This window comes from Anguilla rostrata, chromosome 2, assembly GCF_018555375.3.
Source record: "Anguilla rostrata isolate EN2019 chromosome 2, ASM1855537v3, whole genome shotgun sequence".
Lineage (NCBI taxonomy): Eukaryota > Metazoa > Chordata > Actinopteri > Anguilliformes > Anguillidae > Anguilla > Anguilla rostrata.
In genome coordinates, this window is record NC_057934.1 from 47,269,294 (window position 1) to 47,286,385 (window position 17,092).

The window sequence follows — 17,092 nt, forward strand, 5'->3', positions numbered from 1 at the left end:
AGGTCACCTGCTCCTGCAGCACTCCGCCACTCTGTTCTCTATTTAAAACCTGCTCCTGCAGCACTCCGCCACTCTGTTCTCTATTTAAATCCTGCTCCTGGCTCTGACCTGCTCCACATGACACTTCCGCTACCTTCAGTATTCTGAGCTCTGCTATTGGCTACTTTAGATGAAAGTGAAACAGTTTAGCACACTGAAGAGGGCAGTTGCTGAAATGTCTGCGCTCATCGTACTTCATGTATTCCTGTAATAAATCATCAGTTTTATGTTTTCTAGAACGTAATGTCTGTGTTTCTCTCTGTTGTACACTTTTTGGGATTCAGCACCCGATGGCTAACAGCACGGGGTTGAGTTGAGCGTGTTTTATTCTTTATTCATTCCTGTGAAGCCGTTACTTCCCCGCTCTCACCCTGACTGCCCGCAGGTTGAGCCTGCAGACGTCCCTGCGCCTGGTGACTGCTCCCACGGTGCCCGGGCTCCAGGACGGCGCGGGGCCCCTGCTGCCCGGCCAGCTCTTCGCCCAGATGGGTCTGAGCGGCACCGGGGTGCGGCGGGACACGGCGGGAGGGCGGCTGGTTTGGGACACGGTGGACAGCGTCCTCGTCCTGCCCGCGCTGGGCCAGCAGGCGGGGGCGGGGGCGGGGGGCAGGGAGCGGGTGTACGAGGCCCAGGTGGAGGAGCGCCGTCCGGAGTGCATGCTGCTCAGGCTCTCGGAGGACTGCTGCCGCGACCTGAGACTGCAGCCCGACCAAGACCTGCAGGTCAGCCCCCTGTGTGTGCCTCTGCCCTGTTCCTCCAGCGCTCTCTCACTACTGCCTCTGGTACATCACACACCAGCCCCCTGTGTGCGCCTCTGCCCTGTTCCTCCAGCGCTCTCTCACTACTGCCTCTGGTACATCACACACCAGCCCCCTGTGCGCCTCTGCCCTGTTCCTCCAGCGCTCTCTCACTACTGCCTCTGGTACATCACTCACCAGCCCCCTGTGTGCGCCTCTGCCCTGTTTCTCCAGCGCTCTCTCACTACTGCCTCTGGCACATCACACACCAGCCCCCTGTGTGCGCCTCTGCCCTGTTCCTCCAGCGCTCTCTCACTACTGCCTCTGGTACATCACACACCAGCCCCCTGTGTGCGCCTCTGCCCTGTTCCTCCAGCGCTCTCTCACTACTGCCTCTGGTACATCACTCACCAGCCCCCTGTGTGCACCTCTGCCCTGTTTCTCTAGCACACTCTCACTACTGCCTCTGGTACATCACTCACCAGCCCCGTGTGCGCACCTCTCCTCTCTTTCTCAAGCGCTCTCTCACTACTGCCTCTGGTACAATATATATCACACACCTAAAGGCATGCTAGATAGTTAAAGGTGTTTTAGATGCTTAAAGACAGAGAATACTATAGGGTATTAGGACTGGTAGAAAGACAGCCTTGCAAAACTCTTTGTTGCAGCAATGTTACCTTGTGTTTGTCCTTTTAGAAATTCTTGTTTCTCAGCATTTTTTTAGTTAGCATTTTTTAAGTCTAATGTAATTAAGTATTGGATTAGTCAGTCTCAGTTTGGTTATGCTGTCTGAATTTTTATTTTCTATGCGTGATTCATTCTGACATGAAGACAAAAACCCTTAGGTCACTGCCCATTTCCCCCCACTAGGTGGAGCTGCAGTTCCAGCTGAACAGGCTGCCGCTGTGTGAGATGCACTTTGCTTTGGACTCCCTGCAGGACTGCTGCACCCTGCTCTTTCCAGAGCCCCCCTCTGCTGGAGCGCCCCCCTCTTTCTCCAGGTACCTGCAGTGGGAGTGCCTGACTGGGGCGGCGTCTCAAAAGGGACTAGTTATTGAGAGGCTGCATGATCAGAATGTACATGCGTGTGTGGCTATGATGTGTTACCACGGTGTGTCTGTGTGCAGCTCTAGTGTGTGTATTACCACGGTGTGTCTGTGTGCAGCTCTAGTGTGTGTATTACCACGGTGTGTCTGTGTGCAGCTCTAGTGTGTGTATTACCACGGTGTGTCTGTGTGCAGCTCTAGTGTGTGTATTACCACGGTGTGTCTGTGTGCAGCTCTAGTGTGTGTATTACCACGGTGTGTCTGTGTGCAGCTCTAGTGTGTGTATTACCATGGTGTGTCTGTGTGCAGCTCTAGTGTGTGTATTACCACGATGTGTCTGTGTGCAGCTCTAGTGTGTGTATTACCATGGTGTGTCTGTGCAGCTCTAGTGTGTGTATTACCACGGTGTGTCTGTGTGCAGCTCTAGTGTGTGTATTACCACAGTGTGTCTGTGTGCAGCTCTAGTGTGTGTGTTACCACGGTGTGTCTGTGTGCAGCTCTAGTGTGTGTATTACCACAGTGTGTCTGTGTGCAGCTCTAGTGTGTGTATTACCACGGTGTGTCTGTGTGCAGCTCTAGTGTGTGTGTTACCACGGTGTGTCTGTGTGCAGCTCTAGTGTGTGTATTACCACGGTGTGTCTGTGTGCGGCTCTAGTGTGTGTGTTACCACGGTGTGTCTGTGTGCAGCTCTAGTGTGTGTGATCACTGTGTCTATTTGTGTGGGTGTCTGTCTGTATTTTGCTGAAGTGTGTTGATCGCTGTGTCTGGGTTTCTGTATATGGCTGCAGTGTGTGAATGCTGTGTCTGTCTGTATATGGCTGCAGTGTGTGAACACTGTGTCTGTGTGTCTGTACATGGCTGCAGCGTGTGATTGCTGTGTCTGTGTGTCTGTACATGGCTGCAGTGTGTGTGAATGCTGTGTCTGTACATGGCAGCAGTGTGTGATTTCTGTGTCTGTACATAGCTGCAGTGTGTGTGATCACTGTCTGTGTCTGTATATGGCTGAAGTGTGTGAACGCTGTGTCCGTGTGTCTGTACATGGCTGCAGTGTGTGATCACTGTCTGTGTGTCTGTACATGGCTGCAGTGTGCGTGATCGCTGTGTCTGTACATGGCTGCAGTGTGTGATCGCTGTGTCTTTGTGTCTGTACATGGCTACAGTGTGTGATTTCTGTGTCTGTATATGGCTGCAGTGTGTGTGATCACTGTGTCTGTGTGTCTGTACATGGCTGCAGTGTGTGTGATTACTGTGTCTGTGTGTCTGTACATGGCTGCAGTGTGTGATTTCTGTGTCTGTATATGGCTGCAGTGTGTGTGATCACTGTGTCTGTGTGTCTGTACATGGCTGCAGTGTGTGTGATCGTTGTGCCTGTTTGTCTGTACATGGCTGCAGTGTGTGTGGTCGCTGTGTCTGTGTGTCTGTACATGGCTGCAGTGTGTGTGATCGCTGTGTCTGTGTGTCTGTACATGGCTGCAGTGTGTGTGATCGTTGTGTCTGTGTGTCTGTACATGGCTGCAGTGTTGAGGGGATGGATGCCAGGTTGAACGAGCAGCAGAGGGCAGCCCTGGGGGTCATCACCGCACCCCTTTCCCTGCAGCTGCCCCCTGTCCTGCTGTGTGGTCCCCCTGGCACAGGAAAAACCTTCACTCTGCTCCAGGCCACAGTGGCACTGCTGAGAGAGGACAGCAACAGGTACACCTTCTGTATTACAGTGTGATACACCCCGCACACAGGACTGTATGCCTTGTGTGTATGGCTGAAAGTATGTTTAAGGTGAACATATTTGGCTATGCAATAGTATGCACGGTACAGAGAAAACACTCCCTGTTGTATGGGAGTGGGAATTTGTATCCATTCTCTCCTCTCCGTCTTTTTTTTTCCAGTCATGATGTCATCACAGCAATACTGTTTGCACGTTGACGTTAATTTCTTGTTCTCCAGGCATGTAATAAGTACCATTAAGTTAGAAAGTATTTGATTGGCACCTCTAGTGCACCCTCCCACACCAGTTGACCGGTTGACCCTGTGCGTCCGGAGGAAAACCTTCCATGGAAAATGGTCTCAGTATTACTCCATTTCAATGCAAATGTGCATTTCATCAGATGCTTGCATAGTCATTGACTGCAATGCATCCATTGTAAATGTAAGAATACAGTTTCATGCAGTGTGGCAAACATGTTCTTGTGAACATGCCATAAGAGTGTTGATTAGAGTGGCACATTGTAATCCTCGCTTTTTGTCTCCACTGCCTGTTACTCACAGGGTGTTGTTGTGCTCACAGTCGGAAGCAGTGGCTGACGCGCTCATGAATGAGCTCCAGATTATGCTGGGGCATTCCACCTCTGAAGACTGGCTGCTCAGGTAACCACTACAGAACTGTCACAGACTGTGCTTGATCCAAAGGGAAATGGCTGAAAAATCCAACTGGCTCCAGATGTAGCTGTGCAGGGTACTCTGTGTTCATGCCCTGTTCTATAGCGTAGCAGTGTGTTGTTTCACAGTGTGATGGTGTGGTTGTGTGACTGTGTGGAGGCAGTGCTGAGATGGTGTGTTGTTTCACAGTGTGTTGGTGTGGTGTGTGACTGTGTGGAGGCAGTGCTGTGGTGGTGTGGTGTGTGACTGTGTGGAGGCTGTGTCTGATGGTGTGTTGTTTCACAGTGTGTTGGTGTGGTTGTGTGACTGTGTGGAGGCAGTGCTGAGATGGTGTGTTGTTTCACAGTGTGTTGGTGTGGTGTGTGACTGTGTGGAGGCAGTGCTGTGGTGGTGTGGTGTGTGACTGTGTGGAGGCTGTGTCTGATGGTGTGTTTCACAGTGTGTTGGTGTGGTGTGTGACTGTGTGGTGGCCGAGCTGTGATGGTGTGTTGTTTCACAGTGTGTTGGTGTGGTGTGTGACTGTGGGGAGGCTGTGTCTGATGGTGTGTTTCACAGTGTGTTGGTGTGGTGTGTGACTGTGTGGTGGCCGAGCTGTGATGGTGTGTTGTTTCACAGTGTGTTGGTGTGGTGTGTGACTGTGTGGTGGCTGTGTCTGATGGTGTGTTGTTTCACAGTGTGATGGTGTGGTGTGTGACTGTGGGGAGGCTGTGTCTGATGGTGTGTTTCACAGTGTGTTGGTGTGGTGTGTGACTGTGTGGTGGCTGTGTCTGATGGTGTGTTGTTTCACAGTGTGATGGTGTGGTGTGTGACTGTGGGGAGGCTGTGTCTGATGGTGTGTTTCACAGTGTGTTGGTGTGGTGTGTGACTGTGTGGTGGCCGAGCTGTGATGGTGTGTTGTTTCACAGTGTGTTGGTGTGGTGTGTGACTGTGTGGTGGCTGTGTCTGATGGTGTGTTGTTTCACAGTGTGTTGGTGTGGTTGTGTGACTGTGTGGTGGCTGTGTCTGATGGTGTGTTGTTTCACAGTGTGATGGTGTGGTGTGTGACTGTGTAGTGGCTGTGTGTGATGATGTGTTGTTTCACAGTGTGTTGGTGTGGTGTGTGACTGTGTGGAGGCTGTGTGTGATGGTGTGGTGTGTGACTGTGTGGATGCTGTGTGTGATGGTGTGTTGTTTCACAGTGTGATGGTGTGGTGTGTGACTGTGTGATGGTGTGATGGTGTGGTGTGTGACTGTGTGGTGGCTGTGTGTGATGGTGTGTTGTTTCTCAGTGTGATGGTGTGGTGTGTGACTGTGTGGAGGCTGTGTCTGATGGTGTGTTGTTTCACAGTGTGATGGTGTGGTGTGTGACTGTGTGGAGGCTGTGTGTGATGGTGTTGTTTCTCAGTGTGATGGTGTGGTGTGTGACTGTGTGGAGGCAGTGCTGAGAGGTGTGTTCACAAGGTGATTTGTATGTGTGTGACCTCGGGAAGCTGTGTTGATTGGTGGTTGTTTCACAGTGTATGGTGTGGTGTGTGACTGGTGAGGCCGTTGCTGTGGATGGTGTGTTTTTCTCAGTGTGTGGTTGTGTTTCTTGTGGTATGCTTGTTGTGATGGTTTTGTTTCACAGTGTTGTTGGTTGTGACTGTGTGGAGTAGTGTTTGATGGTGTGTTGTTTCACAGTTGATGCTGTGGTGGTGACTGTGGAATGCTGTGTCTGATGTTGTTGTTTCACAGTGTGATGTTGGTGTGACTTGTAGTGGCTCGTTATGGTGTGTGTTTCACAGTGTGTTGTGTGGTGGTGACTGTGTTGGAGGCATGCCTGTGATGGTGTGTGTGTACGTGTGGAGGCTGTGTCTGATGGTGTGTTTCACAGTGTGCATGGTAGTGGTGTGTGACGTGTGTGGCTGTTCTGATGGTGTGTTGTTCACAGTGTGATGATGTTGTGTGGGGACTTGTTGTGTGCTGCTGTTAGAGGTGTGTTGTTTCACAGTGTGATGCTGTGGGTGGTGACTGTGTGGATGCTGTGTCTGATGGTGTGTTGTTTCACGTGTGTTGGTGTGGTGTGTGATGTGTGGAGGCAGTGCTGAGATGGTGTGTTGTTTCACAGTGTGTTGGTGTGGTGTGTGACTGTGTGGAGGCAGTGCTGTGATGGTGTGTGACTGTGTGGAGGCTGTGTCTGATGGTGTGTTGTTTCACAGTGTGTTGGTGTGGTGTGTGACTGTGTGGAGGCAGTGCTGTGATGGTGTGTTGTTTCACAGTGTGATGGTGTGGTGTGTGACTGTGTGGAGGCCGTGCTGTGATGGTGTGTTGTTTCTCAGTGTGATGGTGTGGTGTGTGACTGTGTGGTGGCTGTGTGTGATGGTGTGTTGTTTCACAGTGTGTTGGTGTGGTGTGTGACTGTGTGGAGGTAGTGTTGTGATGGTGTGTTGTTTCACAGTGTGATGCTGTGGTGTGTGACTGTGTGGATGCTGTGTCTGATGGTGTGTTGTTTCACAGTGTGATGGTGTGGTGTGTGACTATGTAGTGGCTGTGTGTGATGGTGTGTTGTTTCACAGTGTGTTGGTGTGGTGTGTGACTGTGTGGAGGCAGTGCTGTGATGGTGTGGTGTGTGACTGTGTGGAGGCTGTGTCTGATGGTGTGTTGTTTCACAGTGTGATGGTGTGGTGTGTGACTGTGTGGTGGCTGTGTCTGATGGTGTGTTGTTTCACAGTGTGATGTTGTGTGTGACTGTGTGGTGGCTGTGTGTGATGGTGTGTTGTTTCACAGTGTGATGCTGTGGTGTGTGACTGTGTGGATGCTGTGTCTGATGGTGTGTTGTTTCACGGTGTGTTGGTGTGGTTGTGTGATTGTGTGGAGGCAGTGCTGAGATGGTGTGTTGTTTCACAGTGTGTTGGTGTGGTGTGTGACTGTGTGGAGGCAGTGCTGTGATGGTGTGTGACTGTGTGGAGGCTGTGTCTGATGGTGTGTTGTTTCATAGTGTGTTGGTGTGTGTGTGTGACTGTGTGAGGCAGTGGATGGTATGGTGTGTGACTGTGTGGGGCTGTGTCTGATGGTGTGTTGTTTCACAGTGTGTTGGTGTGGTGTGTGACTGTGTGGGGCAGAGCTGTAGATGGTGTGTTGTTTCACAGTGTGTTGGTGTTGTGTGTGACTGTGTGGTGGCTGTGTTGATGGTGTGTTGTTTCACAGTGTGTTGGTGTGGTTGTGTGACTGTGTGGTGGCTGTGTCTGTATGGTGTGTTGTTTCACAGTGTGATGGTGTGTGTGTGTGACTGTGTAGTGGCTGTGTGTGATGAGTGTGTTGTTTTCACAGTGTGTTTGGTGTGGTGTGTGACTGTGTGGAGGCTGTGTGTGATGGTGTGGTGTGTGACTGTGTGGATGCTGTGTGTGATGGTGTGTTGTTTCACAGTGTGATGGTGTGGTGTGTGACTGTGTGATGGTGTGATGGTGTGGTGTGTGACTGTGTGGAGGCAGTGCTGAGATGGTGTGTTGTTTCACAGTGTGATGGTGTGGTGTGTGACTGTGTGGAAGCTGTGTCTGATGGTGTGTTGTTTCACAGTGTGATGGTGTGGTGTGTGACTGTGTGGAGGCCGTGCTGTGATGGTGTGTTGTTTCTCAGTGTGATGGTGTGGTGTGTGACTGTGTGGTGGCTGTGTGTGATGGTGTGTTGTTTCACAGTGTGTTGGTGTGGTGTGTGACTGTGTGGAGGTAGTGTTGTGATGGTGTGTTGTTTCACAGTGTGATGCTGTGGTGTGTGACTGTGTGGATGCTGTGTCTGATGGTGTGTTGTTTCACAGTGTGATGATGTTGTGTGTGACTGTGTGGTGGCTGTGTGTGATGGTGTGTTGTTTCACAGTGTGTTGGTGTGGTGTGTGACTGTGTGGAGGCAGTTCTGTGATGGTGTGTGACTGTGTGGAGGCTGTGTCTGATGGTGTGTTGTTTCACAGTGTGTTGGTGTGGTGTGTGACTGTGTGGAGGCAGTGCTGTGTTGGTGTGGTTGTGTGATTGTGTGGAGGCAGTACTGAGATGGTGTGTTGTTTCTCAGTGTGATGGTATTGTGTGTGGCTGTGTGTGATGGTGTGTTGTTTCTCAGTGTGATGATGTGGTGTGTGATGGTGTGTGATGGTGTGTTGTTTCTCAGTGTGATGGTGTGTGGCTGTGTATGAAGGCGTATTGTTTTGCCCTGTCCGCAGGCTGCAGGGGTGCAGCAGGCCGGGGAAATCTGCCGCGGCCGCAGCGCAGTGCTGCAGTGGAATCGCTCACAGCACCGCCGCGGAGATCCAGCAGCCGGGGAGGGAGGAGGTGAACAAGAGCAGGGTGGTGGTCTGCACCGTGCGCCAGGCCAAGCACCTCATCCAGCTCAGGCTGGACACAGGTAGCACCAGGCCAGCGCTCCATCCTTTTAGGAACAACTGGCACCTTTACACGCTCCAGTTATACAGTATTATGCCAGAATCCCGCCTCTTCTTTACTGTTATGAAATCATCTGTTATTCCCACATTCGCCACCAGATGGCAAGCTAATATTATTTCCGGGTCTGAATTTGATAACACTTTTAAAAGAACCTTATTATTCAGTGTTTCCTGTGAGGTGGAAAGGTGGTTGCGGTCATATGCTAAGTGGTGTAAAGGGCTGACCGTGGTGGTGCTCGGTTCATGTTGCTCCTGCCAGGGTGTTTCACTCACGTCCTGGTGGATGAGGCTTCGTCGGCGCCCGAGTGCGAGACCGTGATGGCGCTCTCCTTGGCCGGCCCCTCAACCCGCGTGGTGCTGGCGGGGGACCCCGCCCAGGTGAGAGAGAGCCTCTGTTTCGTCAGGACAATCACTATGGTGTGAATTCGGTCAAAAATCCATGTAACGCATTAAGAGTCTCAGTGGGTTCTAATGGTTTGGCTCTTTGCTTTGATTTAACCTTGACATCCGATAGCTGTTACTGGTGTGTTCAGTTTCTGCACACAAGAGGGCAGTCTGCCTTCGTTCTGCCTGCCAGAGAATTGTGCAGTGCATGGTTGCGACACAGGGAATTCTCATGGGTCCCTTCTCTCTGTTATCCAAAGCTCCCACCATTGGTGTACAGTGAATTTGCCCGTGAGCGAGGTCTGCAGCGCCCCCTGCTGGAGCGGCTTTGTGGGCTTTATCCTCAGGACAGTAGCTGTTGGGTGAAGCTCACTGAGCAATACCGCTCGCAGCAGCACATCGTCAGGTGAGTGTTTAACTACGTTAGCCCTGTGGTGACCAGTATGTATTTAAGCTACAAACATTCCACGTTTCAGCTCCTATAGAATACATATTCCAGATAATGGGCAAAGCCTTCTGTATATCCTACCTTCAGTGATCTATAGCGTTTCCAGATTATGCGCTGTTCGTTCTGTAGTTATTGCCATGATGAACCTGGGAAACGCATGTGCCGTTGTCTACTGGTGATGCGTATGGCTATTGTGCAAAAAGACAATTCTTAATATGGGGTACGAATACATGAAATTATGTATCATAGTGCAACGGGGCTAGACAGCATTTTAAAAAGTAATAAATGTGATTAAGTTGTTACTATTCATTGGTCAATCAGCATTACCTTTAAGAAGGGAGGGGAATAAAATGATTTACAAGGTGCCTGGGAAAGCCCAGAGAGATCAATGGATGGGCTGTGCTCCATTTCACTTAGCACACGTGTGATGACTACTGTCAGTAGTATTGCGTTTGTGAACTGAGACGGCATTTGTAACTGTGTTACTATTATGACTATGTTACATGATGTGTGATACAGCATGTTTTACATTGTATCAATGAACTGATAGCTAATTTCTTTGAAAATGTAATATAACAGTGTGTAAATATAAATTTAAGCACAAATGTATATTGTCGAAATAGTCTGTTGTACCCATGACTCATTGGAATGAACATCAGGAATTATCTCTGAGTTAGATCCAGCTTACACATTTTTAAAATACATTTACCTCCCTACTTATTCCTATCACTGTAAAATAAAAACAATCAAAACTACACAGAGCTCAGATATTTGAATTACTGCTTTGTTGTTCCTGGTTTTGTCTGTGAACTACCTTCATTGACCTTTACTTTAATGTTAACAAAGAAACTTGGACCAGAAGACATAAAACACCTCAAAAGTAAAATCTTGACAGCTTGTAAACTTCAACGAGGGTTGTGCGAATTTATTTCTCAGGACTGCCTGATCATGGCTGTGCATGCTGTGTGTAATATGACGGCCCATTACCAGCAGGTGTGTTTCTCTCTGAAGCACACAGGCTGTTATCTCCATTTCATGCCTGGATCGTCTCGTAATGCACTGGACACATACGCACGTTCATTAGGCTTTCCTCTGTCTTCTTTGGAGCCCTCCCAGTTTTGTCCAATTGGCCAGCAGCGTCTATAGGCCAGTGAAAAAAAAGAAAATATTTTGTCAGCCACAGAACAGTACCACACCCCAGCACATGCTCAGTGTGGTGCGTACAGACCTGTCTCTCAGAATGTTAATGTGTCCTTCACGTGCAATATTTTTGCTTTTTTTTTACCTATTGAAAAAGGTTCAGAATGTTAACAGTGCTGTGTATTTTTATAACCATGCCTTGAAATATCGAACCATTTCCCATCAGTCTCCTGTCCTGGATAAATGCTAGATTGATCCGGATGAAAGTCGCAATTTCAGCGCTAGTGTCGATTTCAGGGTTGTCAGCAACAACTGTGACGTCACTTACTATATGCTATTGTGCACCTAGAACTGGGCCCATAGATTGAATAAAGACACAAAAAGCCGTAAAGCTGACTGTGCAGGGATATGCGGATAGTATTTTCATTCTTGGGGAAAAATAGACCAGAGGCAGTCTTTACTGTTATGTGCTACAAGCTATGTTGACAGCTAATGTTCTGGATACAACTGATATTTTTTCATTCTGACAAAGCTGTGAGCACGTGTTTGGGCTGACAAATTGTGGGAAATCAAAGATAAATGCTACATGTAAGAGTAGACATTTCTCCAAGAATAACTATTTAGCTTTCAGGGCTTGCACTGTAGAATATCCACTGTCTTGTTAAAGAAGTGTCAGTATGGCAATTATTGAACGTGTTTCTGCCACAAAGCACAGCAGAGAACTATAAATTTGAACTGTGTAAGTATTCAAATTTGAACTTTGAAGTTCTGCAGGGGAATATCCGCACCTCTTTCACCTCTGACCTAATCTTTATATTGAAGGTAATGGCATATCTCCCAATTCTGTGTGATTACGTTTCTTTGCACGCACATTTTTAGTGCTGTTAAATATGCTGGAAAAATATCTGGCCAGAGCCAGGGAAGGATCTGCAAACAGCAGCGGATTGCTTTTAAAATGACATGAAGTGCTGTGCTATACATTCACATTTGCACTCTTCACATTCAGGAGAATCTGTAAATTTGTTCAGCTTTGTGGAGCAGTGGCAGAACCTGATTCTGTTGATTGGAGTAGTATTGGAACGAATTGAATTAAGGAAAAAATCACCTTTACTTGAGGCTTAATTTTCCAGGAAGTAGCCGCCTTTCAGAAGACTGTTAAGGAATTGAGGAAAATGATTTGCCTATGACAGGATTTCTGCTTAAAACTAATTTCCTAAAATGTTTCACGGACGGAGGAAAGGCGATGACAAGCACGGAACCATGGCGACGGACAAAATTAGGGCAGCAGAGGCCATTACAAGAGCCATAGCTAACAACCGGAAAAACACAGCATACTTTTTACTCACTGAAGTATAATATTGGCTAGTCAATTACTTTAATGATGTGAGAATTATATAATTTACTTTACTGAGTGACTGCTATTAACCACAAAAATGTGTAATGGTACAGGTCTCAGCCTCGTCCCTTCATGCTCCACATAATAATGAAAGAAATCTTAGGAAAGTAAAAATGGCCCCTTTTTTATGTTTGCCATCTCATTAAAATTTAAGACTGTTGATGTTTAGGATTTTCATGGAAACTCATTTCAATGTGAGGTTTCAACAATACTTTTTCCATAGTCAACTGAAATGAATTTGCTCTTATGTCTATAGCTCAGTTAAGGAATGTTAACTGAATTACTTGTAGGCTTGTACGCCATTTAAAGGCTTGTGCTTTAACATAACATCCTCTCTTAATTTGAATGAGTACACTAGCACAGTGGTGACCAACACCTGTTCCTGGAGATCTACTGTCCTGCAGGTTTTCACTCCGAATCTGACAAAGCACACCACGTTCAACAGCTATAGGACTTGTTGAGCTGTTAATTAGTAGAATCGGGTGTGCCAAATTTTTGTTGAAGTGAAAACATACAGGATGGTAAATCTCCAGGAACAGGGTTGGTTACCACTGCTCTAGCTTATGTTCATCCCAAAACGTGTGCAGCCAAACTGCTTCTTTTCACTTTGCGGTCTATGCTGCGCAGCCATTGCACTGGAGGACTGTACTGTTTGCGCAGTTGGCGCAGGCAGACTGCAGGTGCATCATGGGCTTGAGGAGGTGCTGAGACATGATGTAGTGGGGGGAATGCCTGCTGACTGAAGCCTTTTCTGGGCAATGTCATGGCCAATTAGGCATTCTGTGGGACTCCAAATGTCGGTTTCTGAATAGGATAGTGTTTCTGAACAACCTCACAATGTTACCGTGCCAAGTTTTATGCAAAACCGTTTAATTCTGTTTCTACATATCCATTCCACTTGGATTTCCACGCCATTATATTCTAAGGTCATTTTTGTGTTTCCAGCAATGATTCTGTCATTACAGAAGTCAGTTCTGTGGAAAAGCTGGGGTCCTTGAAGTGGAGATTTACATTAACCTGCGGTGGCTTTGATTATTGTGGTAGTGGAGAATCGGTAATGTCTGTGCGTTTCTTTGTGCGCTGTGTATAGGCTGGTCTCTGAGCTGTTCTATAAGGGGGAGCTGAGGGCAGGCAGCAAACAGCCCGTCCACAAAGACTTCTTCCCCCTCTCTTTCTTCGTGGCGTGGGGGACGGACAAGAGCGGCTGTGGGTACCTCAACTACGCAGAGGTGAGGGGGACTCCCTCTGCATCTCTGATGTCACAGAGTTCCACTGTATCAAGCTCAAGACTCTTATCCATACGCTCCTTAACAGGCTGGATTTAGCTATGAAGGGCTGAGGTTTTCCAGAGGGAAATGATTATCTACACTACATGGATTCACATTAATCAACTCATCTTAGGGAATTAACTGAATAGTATTTACTCTTAGTAAGCATACTCTTAGTAAGCATTAGGAAGTCAATTTGAGTCGTATCAAAGTATGTTTCAGTGTATTGCATGGTAATGCAGTGTGTGCTGTGCCCGTGAACGTTAGGCTCATGCTGTGGTGTGCACAGGTGTTGGAGGTGGCGGAGCAGGTGGAGAACCTGTGTAAGAAGTGGCCGGTGTCGTGGGGCAAGCTGGAAGAGGGCAGCGTGGGGGTGCTGACGCCCTACCCCAGTCAGGCCCTGTGCCTGCGCTCAGAACTGCAGCGCCGCAACCTCAGCTGCGCAGCTGTGCAGACGCTCGTCACCCTGCCGGGTCAGCCTGCGCTCTCGGTCCAGTCCCTCACCGCCATAGTTACTGCACATGTCACAGATCGCACTCTTCCCATTGGTCACCACTCCTGCTGAATAATCACTGCTATTAGGCCCTCCACTACATTGCTGCTCACAGAATTTCCACTTCTATTCAAGAGAAACCTGTGTTGGATAGCTAATGGATAAAAATGGGTAAAAAATAGAATCAACTGGGAGAGAGACCAATGAGATGCATGGTTCCAATGAAAACAGAGCCTATGTTACAGCAGGGCTGATTAAAAGCCTGCCTCATTAACTCCTACTCAATGTACTCTCTGTATGTTTACTTCCTTTTCCTTCTCTTGTAGTTGTAGTTACCTTATCTTTGTTGCACACTTAACACTCATTCTCACATGCACGCACACACACACCTATGCATGTTCTTGCTCTCTCTTGTTAGCTGTTCAAATGCACTCTGTAAATGTGCCTGCCTCTCTGACCCCTCTGTACTATTAATACCCATCCTTTTATTACTGTACCTCATTCCTTTGTCCTGTGGCATCAAGCAGAAAACCATGTGCGTGTAAACCACAAGTTACTGTTGTGACTCTGTGCTTTTATTTTCTTTCGGATGTTTTCAACTGTGAATTTTTTCAGGACCTTATTTGCTTCACGTTTAGTCCACGTCAGTGGACCACAAAGAGCACAGTATGAGCTACATCTTCTGACATGCATGGCTATTAATAATGCATGCGACAGGCAGGATGCATAAGGAAAGTACTCTTCTCGGCACCTTTTTATCTCGCCGCTTGTCTCACGCTCTCCTCCCCCAAATCCAGGGCGCTACTTTCGCGTGCTGTTCCTCAGCACCGTTCGGACGCGCCACTCCCTTAAGCAGCAGGTGGTGGGCGGGGCCTCGGGCGCCTCCGGAGCGCGGCGCAGGGAGGCCGCCCAGGAGGAGGAGGAGTCTGTGGAGGACAGGGAGCTGGGCTTCCTCTCCTCGCCACGGGCCCTGCGCTCCGTCCTGCTCTGCGCTCAGTCCCTGCTGGCCGTGGTGGGAGACCCCGTGGCTCTTTGCACCATGGGGAAGTGCAGGTCGGTCTGGCTCTCCTTGCGACCGTCCGCACGCGTGCCACACGGCCGCGTGTGGGGATGTTCGGCCATTTCCCTTTTGCCTCCGCGTTCCAGAAGGATCTGGGAGCGCTTCCTGTCCGCGTGCGCCTCCGAGGGAAGCCTGCACGGGGCCACCCTGCCCGGCCTGCTGGAGCAGGTGGACGTCGTGGAGTCCAGGTGCGGCGGCGTCCTCAACCCCCTGGCGCCGGAGTTTGTGCCCCGCGGGCCCGCCAGCCCCGCCCTGACCCGCCGGCTGCCCGCCTCGCTGCCCCGCATCACGGTGCGTGCCGCCTCTCCTGGACCCCCGCGGTCACCGAGCACGAGCCTTAGAGCGGGCTGGCTTAAGCAAACGTAGCATGCGGCAGCAGGGCTTAGCTAATCTTGGCATGGCTTCCTTCAGCTTATCCTTGGGATGGGAATGCTAATAGTACGAAATTAGCATTAAAATGGAGTGATGTCATCACATCACATTTTACGACAGCTAGTCGATTGGCCCTTCGGTTTTGCTGGCAGTCGGGGGAGGGCGGTTTTTGTGATGCGACGTGCCACGCCCTCACTTCTCTCCTCCAGCGCGCGTCACCATTAGTACAGGCTCCTCAGCGCTGGGACTCTTTCACAGGCGTGTTGCGCTCTGAAGAGAGAGAATAAGGATGAAAGGGAGCGGGAGGGTTTCTCTGTTAGATGTTTGTGCGAGCGGCTCACGGGAGAGCGGCGGTGAGGAGATGTTTCTGTGGCTCCGTGTTCCCGCCGGTGTTTGCTGTTGTGCGCGGCCCCCGGGCTCAGAGGAATCCTGTGCACACACGCGGTCTGACTGCGTCTGTCCCGTCCGGCGCTCTGTACTCTACAGCTTCACAGGCTGCAGGTCTGCCAGACGGGCCTGTGGGGAGAGAGAGAGAGGGAGAGGGGAGGTGCTGGCTGCCCACTGCAGGCTGCTGAAGCTCCCCGTGCTCCCCGTGCTCCAGAGGAGCAGGGTAGGGACCTGCGGCTGGCTGATTCACGCCGGGCGGCTCAGGTGCGCAGTCTTGCGGACGGGCACGCTTGTTCTCTGACCCGTGCGGAAGGGCGGTGCCTCTCTCTCAGTATTCCCGCCAGGGTGATGTCAGCCCGAGGTCTGAGTGCCGGAACCCCCTGCGGACGCAGAATCGGGTGTGGCGGTTTCTGATGAGCAGTGAGGGATGGCGGGGTTCGGCTGGCGGGGCGTGCGGTCTTGAGTGGAGTGAAGTGGGCACTGAAAGGGGCGGAGGCAGCTTGGGACTTCTTTAGCCTGCAGCCGCTTGTAAACACTTTACCAATCTCCCATACTGCCGCACGCTCATGGGAAGCTCGGGAATGTGACATCCGTTCGTCTCTCTGCCAATACCGCTCAAGCCCCTCGGCCCGCCGTTTCCTCACATCCAGAATCGGTCATAAACAGCGTCGCTGCCTCTCGCTCTGTTCCCTGAGCTTGGCTCACGTGAGGAAGAGGAAGGTGTGAATGATCTCTGATGGGGACTTGACCTATTCCCCGTTCTCCTTCCGAGTCTCCCTCTCTTTGTGGCAGTCAGCGCTCTGAGGCCTTTTCACACCGCGGCAGGCCAAGGCTTTCCCTTCGAAAGCTCTTCTCAGGATTGCTCTGCACTTTACCCACTTAAGGATCAAGTGTTCTTTAGCTGGATTGCCCCTGTGGATTTGTTTCCTTTCGCTAGAGTTGGACACCCCCTCTGCCTAGAAACGTAATTCTGTTGCTTTGACACATTTCTTGTTGTATGATGGCTAATCATTCCCGGAGCAAATCGTTCGCAGGGCACTCTGGCTATGAGTCCGCTTCTTCTCCTGTTCGCAGTAGTGGCAGTGTCACCGGGCTCTCTGTTGTTCCATATGGCTGCGCGTTTGCTTGTGGGCGGGAACTGACTCTGGCTCTGTTTCTGTAGCGCTGTAGCTCTGCTGTTAGCACAGGGGCTCTGAATGCAGAGACTCACTCAAGAAAAGGACGAGCTGCAGCTTTAATGCCTGCATTGCCACAAAAGGCTGCGCCAGGCGCCGCGGCTGTGCTGCGCCCGGTAGTCCCGGCCATCCTCCCCCTCGGCGGAAACGTTCCGGAACATTCCGAGTACAACCCTCGGAAACATCCTCCGAGCCATGGCATTACGGCGAGAAACAGCGAGTAGAGGCAGAGGACAACAATAGTGAAGTGCAAAATGGAACCCGTTTCTCTGGGTGTCTCTAATGGCCCTGTCAGTATTTGAGAAGTCTGATGAACACAGTTGAGAGGGTCGCAGTGGGGGCTCGATGTGGGTGCTGAGTGATGCCAGTTTCTTGTAGGGCCTCCCA

General features: G+C 50.1%; 1 protein-coding gene across 5 annotated transcripts in view; it reads left to right on the forward strand.

Moving 5' to 3' along the window:
• The window catches only part of LOC135248250 (probable helicase with zinc finger domain), a 35,731-nt gene that overhangs the window by 5,231 nt on the left and 13,408 nt on the right, over positions 1–17,092 (forward strand). For all 5 annotated transcript variants that reach the window (XM_064322648.1, XM_064322649.1, XM_064322651.1 and 2 more), the window contains exons 12-22: positions 425–761; positions 1,647–1,777; positions 3,341–3,514; positions 4,085–4,183; positions 8,364–8,545; positions 8,842–8,960; positions 9,227–9,372; positions 13,041–13,179; positions 13,508–13,691; positions 14,509–14,764; positions 14,858–15,062. In XM_064322648.1, the coding sequence (XP_064178718.1) occupies positions 425–761; positions 1,647–1,777; positions 3,341–3,514; positions 4,085–4,183; positions 8,364–8,545; positions 8,842–8,960; positions 9,227–9,372; positions 13,041–13,179; positions 13,508–13,691; positions 14,509–14,764; positions 14,858–15,062 (1,972 nt within the window). The remainder of the gene's footprint in view (positions 1–424; positions 762–1,646; positions 1,778–3,340; positions 3,515–4,084; positions 4,184–8,363; positions 8,546–8,841; positions 8,961–9,226; positions 9,373–13,040; positions 13,180–13,507; positions 13,692–14,508; positions 14,765–14,857; positions 15,063–17,092) is intronic.